General features: G+C 38.9%; 1 protein-coding gene across 1 annotated transcript in view; it reads left to right on the top strand.

Moving 5' to 3' along the window:
• The window catches only part of st6galnac5a (ST6 (alpha-N-acetyl-neuraminyl-2,3-beta-galactosyl-1,3)-N-acetylgalactosaminide alpha-2,6-sialyltransferase 5a), a 65028-nt gene extending 47631 nt beyond the window's left edge, over positions 1–17397 (top strand). Inside the window, exons 3-5 of the mRNA XM_052612623.1 lie at positions 2347–2759; positions 8949–9056; positions 15241–17397. Coding sequence (XP_052468583.1) covers positions 2347–2759; positions 8949–9056; positions 15241–15487 — 768 coding nt within the window. The 3' untranslated portion in view covers positions 15488–17397. The remainder of the gene's footprint in view (positions 1–2346; positions 2760–8948; positions 9057–15240) is intronic.
• Positions 17398–18039: the final 642 nt, after the last annotated feature.

Below are 18039 nucleotides of genomic sequence, written 5' to 3'. Positions count from 1 at the left end.
CAGCAGATGAATGGCTTTGTGGAGTATAACAGCTTTCATACAACTACTCGGCTCCGAAGCAAAAATCTAATGAGTGGATGCACCTGTCGCCCTTTATATCCGCTGGCACGGGGAGTGGCTCAGGTATGTTAAATCCACTAGCCAATTTTCATTGGCATTTTCTCTTAAACTCAGAGATGGTTGGCCTACCAAGTGAGACCCCATATGTCGTACGACATAACTCGTAGTGACCGACAGATAGGGAACTGGGGTTGGCAGTCCATACCCTTGGCAATGGTGATGGGCATTAGTAAGTACCCCGTTTCTGCAAAAAATCCAAAAAGATAGAAACCTGTCTACAGTCACATAAACAAATTTGTGTCTGTGGACACAGCAAGCCACATGTGAATGGATCAAGTGTGGTTTGGATCAAGTTTTTGTACTTCAAAATCGCATGGATTTGAGTTAAATAATGACTGTCCCAGGGTAGATTTAAATGCCCTCATGTTAAGAGTTATTGGGCAATAACTGCTCTATTCGTTTAACCCTCAATAATGCCACATCTGGATAAAACAGACCTCAAGAGTCTACCGTGCAGATATGTACTATATCAGGACCTTTTTCAGCAATAAAACAAAAGATTTGGTGTGTAACAGGAAGCTTATGTGGAAGATTTCAAATGCTTCCGGCTTCATTAAACATTATGTCAGTGGAGCAACCTGTGTCTTCTTTGACCTATGGCTGAGTTTCATTACAGAGAAAGCAATGAACGCCAAGAGGAGATACATGCAAATGCCGCAGCGCTGCCTGCAGAATACATGACGCCATTTGTTATTATTATGTCCCACACAGCAAATGCCTTCATCCAGGACAAATTATGTAATGCTGGCATCGCTCTTTGCATATTATTGATTTAAAGAGCATGACAGATAATGGGGAAGAGGAATTTCACCATAAATGCAACACTTCCTTGAGAAGTGAAGCTGTGCATTTATTACTGAAACACTTATCCCCCAAGGATGGGGCTGAAGGGACTGTGCCCTTATCACTGTAAGAATACCAATGGTGCTTTTATGTCAGCTTGGAATAATTCATGGAAAGCTGTAGAGAATGGAAAGACATACATATGTGGTATGAATGTGGAGATGTGTTGGAGAAGCTGGACAGATTTTAAAACTATTCAAGGTCAGGAGGCCTGAATTACCAACCACTTCAATTATGTCTGACCAGCAAGATGTTGTGAATAAAAAAAAGCCTCTGGTTTGTAAGATTGCTTTAAACTGCAGACTTGGCAACACTGCTTTTGGTTGAACGCTCACTTTAATGTCATTCTTTTAAATGTGTTTTATTTAAAATGCATTAAATATACACAATGAAATTAAATTTTCATACATTAATTGTGTAATTTAACAGAATTACAGTTTGATTAGAAATGACACACAATACAAATATTCTGTTCATTATTATGTTCTGCTCATAATATACTGAAACCCAATTTTTCTGTTTTCTTTTTGTATCATGTTTCATATGTTTCAGCATGTTAGCAATGCTGGAAATAATGCTACAACGGTGAAGTGTTGTTATTGTTAACTAAACCAATTTATTTTTTGTAAAATGAAGCTGAAACTAAATAAAATGTAACTATTCAATGAAAAACTTAGAAATTAATTAAGAAAGAAAATAAAGCTATATAGAAATATTTTAAATTAATACAATCAAAACTATTTAAACTAGAATTAAAATTTTAACTGAAAAAATATAAATAAAAAAGGTTAATTAAAAATATAAATATCATAATAATAACCCAGCAACTGTGGAATCATTGTATTTTGTGGAATGTAAATGTAAATAATATAAATATTATTAATTTAGTCATATACATTAACCTTTAGATGTTAATGATATTTGTATGACAAGATATTTTTTATTTTAATATTAAAAGTCCTTATAGAACATCAATAAATAAGTAATTTTTTTAAAATAAGTAAAAAAATGTATATATATATATATATATATATATATATATATATATATATATATATATATATATATATATATATATTGATGAAAGTCTGATAAAAAAAAAGTTTCCAAGACAATTTTACTTGTCAAATACAGTACTTGACTTGAACTTGGGAATGCTAATGAAATCTCCACCCTCAGGTCAATAAAAATGTAGTTAAAGAAACACAGATAAGGCATTGAAGTTTATCATTTTTGCCTTGAACTGGTACACTGATATTTACATTTGCTGTGCCACGTATACATTATTTAAATGACCACTGCATCTATTAAAGACTGTCTATGAAATATTGACTATGGGTTTACACTTGCATAGATTTAATCTTTCCTCTCTCTTCACCACAGCCACTGAAGATGCACTGCAGGAGCTGCGCACTGGTCACCAGCTCGGGTCATCTAACCGGTGGAGGTCGTGGAAAAGAGATCGATCAGGCAGAGTGTGTCATCCGAATGAATGACGCGCCCACGGCCCATGGCTACGGGGTGGATGTGGGTCACCGCACAAGCCTGAGGGTCATCGCTCATTCCAGCATGCAGAGAGTGCTGCGCAGCCGCCATGAACTCCTTAACTCCAGTCAGGACACAGTCTTCATCTTCTGGGGACCCAGCAGTTACATGCGACATGACGGGAAAGGACTGGTTTACAACAACCTGCGGATTATGAACCAAGTGCTGCCCAAACTCAAGGTCTATATCATCTCCTGGCAGAAAATGCTTCAGTTTGATGAACTATTCAAGAGAGAGACTGGCAAAGACAGGTAATGGGCACATTATTATGTTTTACAGAGCCAATTTAAAATTGTATTATTTGATAAGAGGCCCATTTTAGTATCTCTAATGATACGGTTCAGGAAATAAGCGTAACTATGCGATGATGTACTACTTTGATGTTTCACTGTATTTTTTCAAACTCAATTCTGAACTAAAATGGGTCTACAGAATTTGATTAACTGAAGGCATGCATTTACATTATTGAGACACCAGACGTTTTCATCATTGTGCCAGTTTTATCCATGTGAAATGCCCTAATTTTTAGTGACCTATTTTTATTTAAAAAAGGTGTTTTAAGGGAAAGATGATGCGTGTACTAGAAGAGAGAGGCAATTCTTATTTCACATTTACTGCTCGCTGAGAAGACCAATCTCTTTTTCCCTTTCAACTCCAGGATCACATGGGAAATCAGTTTGTGTGGGTTTCTAGATTTGAACATTAAGCCAAGATCTCCACTTAATCAAAGCAAAAAAGAGCTTAGTGTGTATGCAGCAAATGGGGTTGAATATATTCATTTTTGTCCACAGAACATGGACTCATTTGTCCCCATTTGTCATGCACTCTTAAAAATCTAGTTTTTCTATCGGCATCAATGGTTCCATAATAATTTTTTAACACAAACGAAACCCTTCCATTGCACAAAAAGTTCTTTATAGTGGAAAACAGTTCTTCAGATTATTATGTTCTTTACACTATGAAAAAAAATGTTATTTTAAGGACTGTTCACTGAAAGATTCTTTGGGGAACCAAATTGTTTCTCTGTGGCATCCCTGTTGGAACTTTTATTTTGAATACTGTAAATTTACAGGTCCTGGTTATATTCTGATACTTCAAACAAACACTAATCTAGTTATGGTGATGTGTCATCCTGAAGATCTCATTAGTGAATGTCTTTTCATGTGGGGTTTATCGCAGAAACACTATTTTTATAGGGTGCTTCTTAAAACTCTTTGGAGGCTCATTAAGAAATGTAAATATTGCTACTGATGAACTGGCTTAGAATATGTCACAAGAGGGTTTTTTAGCTGCTGTCCCTTATGAACACAGCAGTCTTATTCCAGCCATCAAAGTGTGTCTTTCTTTCATCTTGTGTCTGTTTCATTGGTATTATTCCCAAAAGTTGAAAATGAAAAGCAGAGAAGACAAAATATTGCTTTGAGAAGAATCATATCAACCATTCGCAACAAAAACCTGCCACTGTTAGATGTCAGAATTGGACTGGAATAGGATGGCTGCTGTTGCTTTATTGGTTTGATCAGTGTTTTCCAAAGTTTGTTCACATACAGAATTTCAAAGAGCTGGTCTATCAAAAGCAACTTTAAGAAACTACAGCAACTAATAATCGCTACTGCCTATAAATGCATTAATAATAAAAAAATCATATATCAGTAGGCTAATTAGTGTTTTTAGAAGGAAGTTTCAACTCTTGCATTGTCATGTAGGAAAAAGGGTGAATGCATTAGAAAAAATAATGATGACTAAGTGATGTTATACAGGTTGAAAATCTAAAATGCTAATTCACAAAACCTACTATGGCTGAGCTCATTACTGTAATTTACTGTAATTCAAGGAAAATTTCCATAAAATTAATGGACAATGTCCAGGCAGAACATTAGCAATACTTTTTATTGTGTACACTGACAATGCAGGCCAGTTCTCTGAACCCAGCATGCACATGACAAGATCAAGAAAAGCCTTATCTATCATTTGTTGTAGTTTAAACATGATGACTCAATTTTTTTCCCTTTGTTAAAATTTTTATTTTTTTGTTTCAAATGAGTAAACCATTTAAGTTTCTTCGGCTTTTTCTTTTCTGTTCTTTTTCTCTCTTTTTTTTGTATTTTTAGTTAAATTTCAGGAATTAATAAATACTGTGCCCACATGTTTTAACTCAAATGAAGGAAGAATATGGTAAAAAGTTATTAACAATTTCTTTAATTAATGGACATTATATTTTTTGCCATGTCATGAGCAGGACTGTTTAGTATACTGAATTAGATGTGTAAAAAAGGACAGATAGCAAGTCGGCTATGTATTTAAACTGCTGGAATGCTATTTGAATTATTAGTTTTAATCCTTGTTTGTGATATTAATGTGACAATATAAATTTACACACCTCAAATACTGGCTTATAGTTTACAGTAAAAAAAGCACATTTCAAACATTGCTGTCACTGTAATATTTCACTGTAACAGTAGTCAGATAGCTGCAATATTAACCATTTAGCTAATATGATGAATGATTAGTCGAGATTTAAAGGAACACTCCACTTTTTTTTTTAAATAGGCTAATTTTTCAACTCCCCTAGAGTTAAACAGTTGTGTTTTACCGTTTTGGAATCCATTCAACCGATCTCCGGGTCTGGCGGTAGCACTTTTAGCTTAACTTAACACAGATCATTGAATCTGATTAGACCGTTAGCATCTCGCTCAAAAATAACCAAAACGTTTCTACACTTTTCCTATTTAAAACTTGACTCTTCTGTAGTTACATTGTGTACTAAGACCGACAGAAAATATAAAATTGCGATTTTTTAGGCCAATATGGCTAGGAACTATACTCTAATTCCGGTTTAATAATCAAGGAACTTTACTGCCGTACAATGGGTGCAGCAGCTGCAGTGATATCACGCAGCCACTAAAAAAAGGCTTATTACCTAGCTGGGACTATTTTCAGGCCCTGCGTTCCACTCCTAGCCATATCGGCCTAGGAAATCGCAAGTTTAGATTTTCCGTTTGTTTCAGTACACGATGTAACTACAGAAGAGTGAAGTTTTAAAATATAGAAACTCTTTGGTCATATTTGAGCGAGATGCTAACGATCTAATCAGATTCAATGATCTATGCTAAGCTATGCTAAAAGTTCTACCGCCAGACCCAGAGATCGGCTGAATGGATTTGATAACGGTAAAACTCAATAGTTTAACTGAACTGTTAATAGGTGAGTTTGAAAATGAGCCTATTTTATTTTTTTATTTTTTTAAGTGGAGTTTTCCTTTTAATGTTATATTACTATATTATTTTTATTATATATATATATATATATATATATATATATATATATTTTTTTTTTTTTTTTCATTATTTTTTATCTTATTCACAAGTCAAAATGTCACATTTCTACACATTTCTACTACTATAGTGTAAACCCTCCCTTTCCACCACCTGTTGGTGATTTTGCGAACGACTTTTACATGAGTGATTTGTATTTACCACAGCGGTAATAGGCATTCTGGTTGACTACATGCTATAACTTTCTAGTAATTCTGAAGGCCTTGATTAGCTTGTTCAGGTGTGTTTGATTAGTTTTGAAGCTAAAGTCTCCAGGAAAGTGGACCATGAGGACCAAAGATAGGGTCGGCTCCAGTAGGGGCTTTCGCGGGTCTTGCCTCCCCCTCAAACAAGTTATTTTGCCCCCTTTCTCATTCTCACCCCTTCCTACTGAACTTGATTGCATTTGAAAGTGAAAGCAAAAGAAAAAAAACAGCAAGCACACGAAAACGATTGCACACATTTGTAAGGTTCAGTGATTACACACTTCCCACACTAATGTATGTATGCAATTCATTACAAAGAACCGGTACAAAAGGTTAATTCATTCGGGAATCAAACTACAATGGATGCGCTGTATGGTTTTAATTCACTAAAAACAAGCAGTTGTTAGAGTCATTCGTTTGGGAATAAGGCTACTGTACTTTGAGCTGTTTGTTTTTTAATCACTAAAAAGAACCAGCTCGCCATCCGTTCTATAATCAGACTACACTGGCCGTGCTCTCTTTTTTGCACTGTAGATTGAGTAATGGGGTTGTAGGGCAGGAAATACTGTCAGAGTATTTTTCTAGTGTGTTCCATTTATATTGGCAGAAGAAAACACATGCGAGAACCGTTAACGGAAATAACGTTATAAATGACATACGGTTTACAACTTTACAGATCTTTTAGGGCAGTGGTCACCAAACTATGTCCTGGAGAGTTGGTGTCCTGCAGAGTTTTGCTTCAACCCTAATCAAACATATCAATTTACATGCCATATAATAAATATCTTGTTGATTAGTTCCTCTGGAAATTATTCATTCTAAAATAAATGTTGAACATAAAAAACTGTTTATTGAACAGTGGTGTCTTATCATATTGATGTTTTTTTATAAAAGCCGTAAGCCACTCTAATCATGTAGTGGACACTCCTTACCCGCAGTAAAATAACGTATAGTGTCTCATGGCTTATTGCTTTTTTAAAGAATCTTATTGCCCTGAGAACCTCAGTCCTCACTCTCCTTCTGAAACGGTGCTTACAGTTACACCCCAAGACTTCTTTTAAAGTGATTCAGACTGATGGTGCTATAATTTGTGCATTGCAGGTCATGTAAATAGTCAAGCAGGAACCCTTGGCAGTGGGGACACTGTGTCTTTGCTCTCTGGCCTGGCAGAGACAGACATCCCTGCGGCACAAACACAACCCATTCTCTGGCATTATGTTTTTCCACGACTTAGCTGTTCAGTTTTCTCCTACGCTGTTGTTTTCTACTGCAACTGGTCACACTGGCTTCTAAACAGTCCTGCTTTGGAGAATATGGCCTGTCAGAACGTGTTTATAGGGATTCTGAGCATATATCTAACCACTATGTTTCCATGATACCTGGATAGTATTTGCTGGATATTGAACACTAAATATTATGTTCAATGCTATGACATCACTGTCCTCTAATAAAATACTTTATTTATTTATTTCTTCTGAAGAAGCACTAAAAGAAACTAGCACAAAAAGAGTTCTGTATCTATGATTTTATTTAACTCTCAATTGAAAGCATCTTTATCCTTGGATGGTTTCTAAATGAACCAACCAGTTTTTAATAACGAGTCAAACATCCTCTATTTGTACTTCAAGCTGAAATTTCAGAAACAAATCCATAACAGATAATGATTTTTCTTAATTATAAGTTCTTCCACATTGATAATATACATCTTGTATCTTTAGGGCCCAAGCCACTGTGGGGAATATATTTGGGAATATACTGCAAAATATAATACAATATATTCACTGATTTATAATAGATCAGTGGATATATTACATAATGCATTTCCATACATGGGAATCTAGTGCAATATGCATTGACCATTTATGACTATATATTGATATATACTGTATAAAAGTGTTTTAGAAATGAAGACAAAAATAGCATTACATGTAATATTCATATTCATAGTTTTATCTTTTATTGTGCACATACATTGCACATACATGTTTCCATATAAATGTACACACATATATACAAACATTCACAGAAAAAGTTAAAGCAGATTTTTAGTTCCCAGCAAGCTTTGCTTCTGACTGTTAAAGGAGGGTAAATCTTAAAACAATAGTGCTGAAGAGTAGAGCCTGTGGAACAACAAAATTCAAATATTTTAACTAAACATAAAACGAGAGAAAATATGAGAGTGAAAACTAATTCAAAATATTAATGAAATCTATAATAGTATCTCAGTGATACTTAAATAACCCTGCACAAGTAAGTAAAGAAAAAAAAATCGATAATAGACAATGTCTATAAAGGCATTTTTTAAAAGTTTGATTTTATTTACCTTTTTTTTTTTAAATGCCATGTCATGCATTAAATGTTGCTTTTGACTAAATAGAAGAAATTTGAAGAAATAACTAAATGACCACGGAAAAGTAGTGCAAAGATATGCAAAAACACGTTCTGTGTGAATGACCCCTTACTGTGCAAGAGGTTATAGTTCAGATGTTGATTAATTCCATTGTATATTCTAGCGCATGCGTGAGAGATTATTTGCAGTGCATCTGCCAGACAGTGAATGCTCTGTTGTCTGAGGTAATTTAACAGTAATCAGTGGCTTCTAATCAATCACGTCCGGGTTGTTGTTCACTAACGCTGTTTGTTGTCCTTTATTAATGTGTTATTTGTCAAAGATTCACCTGGGCTTTCATGTCAGATGGCAGGTTGGCAGAACTGATGAGCAGTTGATGATAACGTTCAGTTGTAGAAATGATCCTGACAGCTGGACTGCGCTCTAAACGCAACAGCATCTTTGTCTTGCATGTGTTGAATTTCTATCAGAAATATCTTCTGGAATATTAACTACAGCACGCCTCACAGTTTGGTATTCAATTGTATTGTTTTCAGCAGACATCCACTCTCTCTGTGTTTCTCTTTTCAGGAGGATCTCTAACTCGTGGTTAAGCACAGGCTGGTTCACAATGACTATTGCCTTAGAGCTCTGTGACAGAATCAATGTGTATGGCATGGTGCCTCCAGATTTCTGTAGGTGAGTCAGATTTCACTGCTTGCTTTTAGGTGTCAGGATACAGTGACGCCCAAACGTCTGAGACCACAAGTTAAAAGCTTCTCTTTTGGATTTTACATACACTACTGTTCAGAAGTTTGGAGTCTGAAATATTTTGAATCAATTTATTTGATCAGAAAAACTGTAAAACGCATTGTGAAATAATATTATAATTCAAAACTGTTTTCTATTGGAACATATTTTAAAATGCATTTCAATTTAAATTGGTGCTTTTCTATCGTAACAGTTGAAAACAAATCTGCTAATTAATATTTAATGGAAACCACATTATTGTTTTTTTTTTCAGGGTTATTTGATGAATATAAGGTGAAAAAATAATTTATAGTAATTAATAATAACATATAACAATATAAAATGTATTTATTTTAGAAAAAGTCTTATTGACCCCCAAACTATTGATTATTAGTGTAGTTCTGACATTTTAATTAAATTTTTATTTTTATTTTTTCAAAAAAGGTTGTTAAAAATGTGTTTATTTGATTACTGATATATGACATATGATAAGCCAATAATTATAAACCATTGAAAGGCAGATTTAAAGATTCTATACGTTTAAATAAAAATAAAATGGTAACACTTTACAATAAGATTCATTATTTATGATGAACTAAGTATGAACAATACTACTTTAAGAATCTTAGCTAATGTTAATTTCAGCATTTACTAATGCAGATGAACTGACAGTGAATAACGTCTCTAGGTTACGTATGTAACCCTAGTTCCTCGAGGGAACGAGACGCTGCGTCGAAACGCTTTGGGGAACGCGTTTAGCGTGAGCGACTCTGAATATGATATCTAATCTGTCTTATAGAAGAGTGTGACGTCACGGGCGAGGTGACGTAAGCGACCAGGAAGCTATAAAGGCACGAGCCGCACAGCTGGCTTCAGCTGGGGTGCCGGGGGTATGGCCTCGAGACGCAGCGTCTCGTTCCCTCGAGGAACTAGGGTTACATACGCAACCTAGAGACGTTCCTCTTCAGGAACTCGAGCTGCGTCGAAACGCTTTGGGGAACGAGTACCAACGCTGCCAGACTACCAAACCCCTGCCTAGTGTGTATCCGAAGAGCACAGCTTAGGACGAGGGGAATGAAGTGCCTGGAGTGACTGACTTGTCTAAGCCATATAATCTTTCAAAGTAGAAGGCTTGGAAACCCCGTAGCATTGCAGATGTCCAGCATGGACGCACCTGCTAGAAAAGGCCTTGGAGGCCGCCATACCCCATGTAGAGTGAACCTTGGCTCCCGACAGCGGGGGACGACCAGAGGGCTCAGAGTGGCGTTGATAGTCTCAACTATCCAACGACTAGTAGTCTGCTTAGAAGCAGGGAAACCCCTCTTGGGGGGACCGCAGCATGCAAGCAATTGGTCCATTTTTCTCCACAGGGCAGCTCTGTGGGCGTATGCATCCAGCGCTCAAGCTGGACCCACACAATTTAGCTTCTCTTGGTCAGGCTCCCGAAAGGGAGGAGGACAGAAGGCCTGCAGCACTACAGGTTGTGGTGTGATAGAGGGCACCTTAGGAACATATCCCGCTCGAGGGTATATGAACACTTTGGTCATGCCAGGTGCAAAATCAAAATAGGTAGGGGCCACTGAGAGGGCCTGTAAATCTCCTACTCTCCTCAGAGAGGTAATGGCCAACAGAAAGGCAGTTTTAAGAGTCAGATGTCTATCTGAGATATCTTGAATGGAGATTTGTAAAGAGCCTCTAACACCACACCCAAGTCCCACGGGGGAATACGGGACCGTACTGGAGGTTTCAGCCTCAGCGCACCGCGGAGGAAACGTGTAACTAGGGGGTGTCTTCCAAAAGACTGGCCATCGAGAAGGGCATGGTAGGCCACAATAGCCGCCACGTAGACCTTCAACGTGGAGTGGGTCAACCCTGCAGAGAGCCTAGCCTGTAGAAACTCCAGAACTGTACCAACCGGGCAGTTTGCTGGGTCTAACTGGTGGTCTCTGCACCATGAGGTGAAGAGTTTCCACCTCAGGGCGTACAGTTTCCTCGTTGAGGGAGCTCTGGATTGGAGAAGGGTCTCAACAACCTCGGTTGAGAGACCGGCTGCTAACAGTTGCGCCCCCTCAGGGGCCACACCCACAGCTTCCACAACTCCGGGCGAGGGTGAATTATCGTACCCTGCGCCTGCGAGAGTAGGTCTGTCCTGATCGGTATCTCCCAATGAGAGCCGTCGAGGAGCGAGACTAGATCTGAGAACCACACTCGGCCCGGCCAAAACGGGGCTACTAACAACAGACGGACCCCGTCCCGGCGTACTCTAGCCAGAATTCCCGGGAGCAGAGCGATAGGGGGAAATGCGTACAGACGAAGCCTCGGCCAAGTCTGTACCATGGCGTCCAGTCCCAGAGGAGCTGGATGAACTAGAGAGAACAAAGGGGGCTTTGTTCTACTTGAGCCCTGCCAAATACTCTCCATATCTGCTTCACTACTTCTGGGTGAAGTCTCCATTCCCCGGGCCTCAGCCCCTGCCTCGACAGTATGTCTGCTCCCATATTTTGTTTCCCAGGAATATATACTGCTCTTAATGAGAGGAGTTTGCTTCTGGGACCACACCAGGATCTGGTGCGCCAGCTTGTACAAAGGGCGCGAACGCAGACCTCCCTGGTGGTTGATATAAGAGACCACCGATGTGTTGTCGGTGCGCACCAACACATGGTGACCCCTTAGGTCTGGGAGGAAGTGCTTCAGTGCACGATAAACTGCTAGCATTTCTAGACAATTGATATGCCATGTTAGATGGCGATCGCTCCGCAGACCACGGGCAGGGTGGTCACTCATAACTGCACCCCAGCCGGTGAGGGATGCGTCCGTCGCTAGTGTTACACGGCGACAAGGAGCTCCCAGCACCGGGCCCTGTTTCAAGAACCAAGGTTTTTTTCACATGTCTAAGGCACGTAGGCAGCGCCGCGTGACCTTGATAGTGCAAAGTAGATTGCCCCTCGGGGAAAATCCTTTGGTCTTGAGCCACCACTGTAGGGGTCTCATGTACAGTAGGCCAAGAGGTATCACGTTGGACGCAGCTGCCATCAGACCCATCTCTGAGATTGTTTGACAGTGAGTGACTGGCCTTCTTTGACTCTCTCGACTGAGATGGGATCGACTCGATACGAGCAGGGGACAATCGTGCCTGCATCGCGCTCGAATCCCATACTACGCCTAGATAGGTGGTTCTCTGAACCGGAGAAAGCACACTCTTCTTGGCGTTCAGTCTCAAACCCAGCTCCCCCATATGTGCGAGAACGACACCTCGATGCCGAGCCGCAACCTGCTCTTCACTGAGCTTAACTCAACCAGTCGTCGATGTGGTTGAGAATGTGGATGCCCTGCATGTGCAGGGGGACCAGAGCCGTGTCTACACATCTTCTGGAAATGCAGGGTGAGAGTGCAAGGCCGAAGGGAAGTACTCGATATTGGTAAGCTTTGCCCCCGAAAGCGAACCTCAGAAACTTCCCATGTTGTGGAAGGATGGAAATGTGGAAGTATGCATCTTTGAGATATATTGTGACAGACCGGTCCTCGGACCTGATCTGATCTACAACATGCTTGATTGTGAGCATTTTGAACTTCAATCTCATGACTGAACGATTTAAGACCCTCAAGTCTATAATCGGACGCAACCCCCCATCCTTCTTTGGAACTGTGAAATACCAGCTGTAGAACCTGGACTCCCTGTCTTGAGAAGGGACCACCTCGATGGCCTCCTTCTCTAATAGGGTTTCACTTCCTGTTCCATAACCAGACCCTGCCCGGGGCCGACCATCGTCGGAATGACCCCGTTAAATATCGGCGGTACAGAGCCGAACTGAATACGGTACCTTTTTCTACTGTGTGCAGGACCCATTGAGATACATTTGGCAGTAGTTTTCACGCTGCTAAATAATCTACTAAGGGAATCAGTCTCTCGAGTCTGACCTCTGGTGTAATAGGCCCCCGCAGGGGCAGCGAGCGTCTCAGCTCCGCTACGCGCACGGGCGGAAAATACTGAGAATGATGCTCGCTGGGGACCGCTGCGCCCTGGAACACTGGCAGGGTTGGCAGACCGGCCCCCAGAGGGCGCTGAGGCGAGACGGGAACCGTGTAATGCGGTGTATGCCGCTCCACCCAAGTAGGGGCCGCCCTCTGCAGTCGTGACCGAAACGTGTCAGGACTTCTTAACCGAGGGCCTCACAGCCTGAAGTACGGCCCTCAGATCCGCCTTCGGCTGGAAAAAACCCTGGTTCAGAGCGTTGCTTCAGCCTCCGGTCCCTGACTACAGACTGGGAGGGCTGCTCTCGCCCAACAACCCCTCCAGTATATATAATTTCTCAGAGTGAGATAAGTGTCATTATATTCCTCAGAATTTAATGCAAACAAACAATCAGACGAGTAAACACGGTCTGCATTGTTAATATAATTCATATCTAACTTCTCATAGTCAGATAGATACTGAATTTAATTCCTCAGAATTAATGCAGTTAACCAATCAGACGAGTAAAGACGGTCTGGATTTGGTAAGATTTACATCAAAACTGAAAATGATGTAGTACACGCGCTGCCTCGGCAACACGCGAGCCGCTTAGTCACACAAACAATATAAATCTCCTAGAGATAAGTAGCTGCAGCTGCGAGTTCACAGAGGGGGAAGGAACCGCTTCACGTGCCTCCGAACCTCGATGAACTCTAAATCTAGGGAATACGGGTGGAGATAGGCAGAGCCGTCTTCGATCCGTCCTAGATATGCGAGAAGCACAGTCAGCACCCTTATTTTTATTTTTATTTCGAGAGCTGGCTGTGTGAGCTGCGGTCCTCATTAATGCTGCTCGTTATACAGTTAGGCATAATATGTTTGTGAAACTGATGCTTGTGTAACTGTTTGTCTGTGCAGCTGATGTTTATGCAGCTTATGTTTGTGCAACTGCGAGCTCATCGACGCCCTCCGTTTTAATCTCCTCGGAGAAAAAAAGGCGGTGCGTCACGGCCGTCACTCGGGGGGAAGGACCGAGCACTCGGGCTTCCGCACCCGGAGATCGGGCAGATCTGGCGGGTGAGGTAGGAGATAGGGACGCGCCCGTCTCCCTACCCTCCAGCAGATCTTATCTGCGAACCCAGCGAGTGCAGGCGCTGCTCCGCCTCGGCGAAAGCCAGCTGTGCGGCTCGTGCCTTTATAGCTTCCTGGTTGCTTATGTCACCTCGCCCGTGACGTCACACTCTTCTATAAGACAGATTAGATATCATATTCAGAGTCGCTCACGCTAAACGCGTTCCCCAAAGCGTTTCGACGCAGCTCGAGTTCCTGAAGAGGAACTGTATTTTCATTTACTAACATTAACAAGGATAAATAAATACTGTAATGATTGTAATGTCCATTGTTTATGTTAGTATTACCAGTAAAATGCATGTGTAAATTAAAAATAAAACTAAAAACTAAATTAATCTTTTAAATGCTACAAGTGAATTTAAGCATTCCAACATGCACAGTATATAGAATGGATATTAATTATATATAATTAGATATACAATACATAGTAATAATAATAATAACATATTATTGCCCTATTGACCTCAATTGAAACAGGGAAAATTTGTATAAACAATTATACTATAGGATATATGGATATATGTAGAATATATGTATAAAATATTGATATCGTGTGCCCCTATTAGAAAAAAGATCATTCATAAAATAAACATTTTTAGTCAGTATTTTTTTTTCATTTCATTTCATTTTGTTGTTTACAGTGTTTCAAAATCCTAAAACTTTCTAAAGTTTAAATTGTACTGTAAATTGCAGATTTCCAATATCGTCAAAGATCTGATCTTTCTGTGTGTTCATTCAGGGTTTCCTCCCTGTATAGTGGGTTATATTGTCACAGCAGCCCATGCGGTGTACCAGTGCTATGAGAAAAATAACAGAGAGCCGAAAATTAAATGATTCACTGTGCTTCCCTGCTGAGGCATGACCTCTCCCCCCAGCCATAATGTATTACATAAAATCTATTTATTCCCCTTAAAGCCAGTTGTTCTCTGAACCAAATCAGGTTAATTGCCTTGAAAATGAATATCTAGCCCAGGTTTAATTTGGGAATCGGGGAATGTAATGGTACCTTAACATGGTCCCCATTTTAATCTCTGCTCTCATTGTGAACAGGGAGTCTCAGCACCCCTCTGTGCCATATCACTACTACGAACCAACGGGTCCGGATGAATGTGCCATGTACATCTCCCACGAGCGAGGCCGGCGAGGCAGCCACCATCGCTTCATCACAGAGAAGCGAGTCTTTGCCAGCTGGGCTCGGACATTCAACATCCATTTCTACCAGCCAGACTGGAGTCCTCCGCCGTTACCAAGAAATAACACGGCAACCACAGCCTTCACCCGATCGCAGAAGACGTGACTCTTACTAGAGCCTTCAAAAGATCTCAAACTGCCTCAAACGGATCTCTGGATAATTCCTTTTGCCATGTGGATGGATTGACTGAGAGAGACTCGGACTCGTGGAGAACTGATGCTAAAACCTTTTCTTTTGCACATTGATTGTTTAGGTACAAAAGTCATTCCAATAGTGTGTACTCATCCACATTTCAGAAAATTTGATCAGTAGCTTCTTGAGCATCACTGGAAGTTCTTAGTTTTATGTGGTGTATAGAAAAAACTAGAAAGGGTGGTGGATCCAAGAGCTCTGGAGTGTCCAAGATCTGCTTGCAACAATATTTGTGCTAAAGACAATGTAAAACAGCACTCACAAGTCATTTTACTTTCATAATATCACATATTTCTGAGTGAAACAGGATAGTCAACGAAAGAACGGGAGGATGCCACTTGATTTTGTGGAATTGATTTGATTGTGAAAAGTGGTCTCTAAATACTCTCTGTCAGGTGGTTTACAACTGCAGAACAGGGACATAAAGAAAAATACTGACCTGAAATGTGCACCAAGTAAACAATGCCAGTTTTGATTCATGTTGACTTAAATAATCAACAGACCCAAAAAAAATGTCCCAAAAAATGTGTTTTAATGACCTGTACACTCTTTAAAATATATATTTTTTTTTTGGCATTGATGGTTCCTTGAAGGAAGTTTGAAATCCATGGAACCTTTTAACTGCACAAAAGGTTCTTTATAGTTTAGATTTTTTTTTTTTTTTTTTGATTATTATAATGTAAAGAAAATAATTTTAAGAACTGTTCACAGAAATAAAGTACTGTTTTTAAATATGTTTTACATGATCAAACTTAAACCTTTTTACAAGTTACATGAAACTTGATTTATTTTTTATTTTTCTTTTAAGAAAATTAATTAAATTTCAGTTGAAATTTCTTATTCAATTTCCAAATTGATTTTGCCAATTTTAGGGCATTGCTCCTATGGCATTATTTTTAGGAGTGTATAATATACATATATATATATATTTTTTTTTTACAGAAAAGTTAAAAATATTCACTGTGATTCTTCACAGATCTAGCTTTCTCACATTTATCAGAACTGAAAGTTTTTAAGATGAATCCAGCTGGAATGCGTATGGATCCACAAGAAACGCTGCAGCATGAAGGCTTATAAAAATGAAATCGTAACCCAGCATAAATTATTTTTGTGGTCAGTCTGGTGAGGAGCGTGTCAGAGGTGTACAGGACACATACTGGTGTAATTACGGCCGTCACAGCTGAAGGCCATGCATCGTTGACCATGACCACACTGCACCTGTCAATCATGCAAAGTATACACGCGTCGCGACTGTTAAAGCAGCCGCCGCATTAATGCGCCCCAGATGACTGACAACTTGGCATTGCTGTTGAATACACAATTGTTTGCAGACATGCTGCACAGCTTTGAGTGATGAGGCAGCCTGTTATAGCTTGAATTATTGCAAAAGCTACTGTTTATTTTATAAATGCAGAAATGCCTGTCCATCTCGGGGGGAAGAACAAGAATTTGGTGAGATTTATTTCTGTATGCTAACAGCTATAGAACAAATCAGGAAAAAATAACAGCAGTAAGAATTTTTTTTTCAAGATAAAGTAATTCCTGTAATAATAGGGTTGTTGTCTTAATTGACCTGGCCACAATAATTATTTATTTTATTTTAAAAGCAGAGAAATGATGCAGTTTTAAATTACATTGGTAAACAGCTAAAAGGTTAATTAAAGGAATAGTCCGGGTTCAGAAGTTGTTCAATCAACAGCATTTGTGGCATACTGTTGATTACAATGCAGAATAATTTCAATTTGTTCTTTAAAAAAAACACAAAAAAAAGGCAAGGCTGCAGTCACTTACACTAGAAATTAAAACGTTGCTTTCACCATTTCTAGATTCTATTATAATTAACAAATTATTGTATTTTTTAGCTGAAATGAAATAACAACAATATATATATATATATATATATATATATATATATATATATATATATATATATATATATATATATATATATATATATATATATATATTCAGCCACTGGTCAGAAAAAAGGTGCGCAGCAATAAAGGGGTGACTCTCCAGAATATCAGGAGTGCAAAATAGACAACAATCAATAAATGGAAAAAATACAAAAAGGTCTCTCTCTCTCTCTCTCTCTCACACACACACACACACACACACACACACACACACACACACACAAATGAACCGGTAAGACTGCAACAATAACATTTATTGAAGTACATTGAATAAAATATTAATTAATTACAAAATGTTTGTATAGTGTTTTGAATGATCACTTTTCATTCCTTGTTGTGTTAGAGCTTTTAATTATCAAATACGGAGTTACAAAAATGCTTTCTATGTGTTCCCTTTCTTACAAGATTTTAATGTTGTAAAATTCCCTAAAAATCATAAATAATAATCAAAAAATATTATTGAACAAAAATATATTACATTGGCTTTCCTTAAGAAACATTCATTCATTTTTGACCATGAAGAAGGTAAGTGTGACTCTTAAACGAAGA

The sequence above is a fragment of the Carassius gibelio genome, chromosome A2, assembly GCF_023724105.1.
Source record: "Carassius gibelio isolate Cgi1373 ecotype wild population from Czech Republic chromosome A2, carGib1.2-hapl.c, whole genome shotgun sequence".
Taxonomy (NCBI): Eukaryota; Metazoa; Chordata; class Actinopteri; order Cypriniformes; family Cyprinidae; genus Carassius; species Carassius gibelio.
Note: the sequence above shows the minus strand (reverse complement) of the source record. Positions and strands in the feature narration are given on the sequence as shown.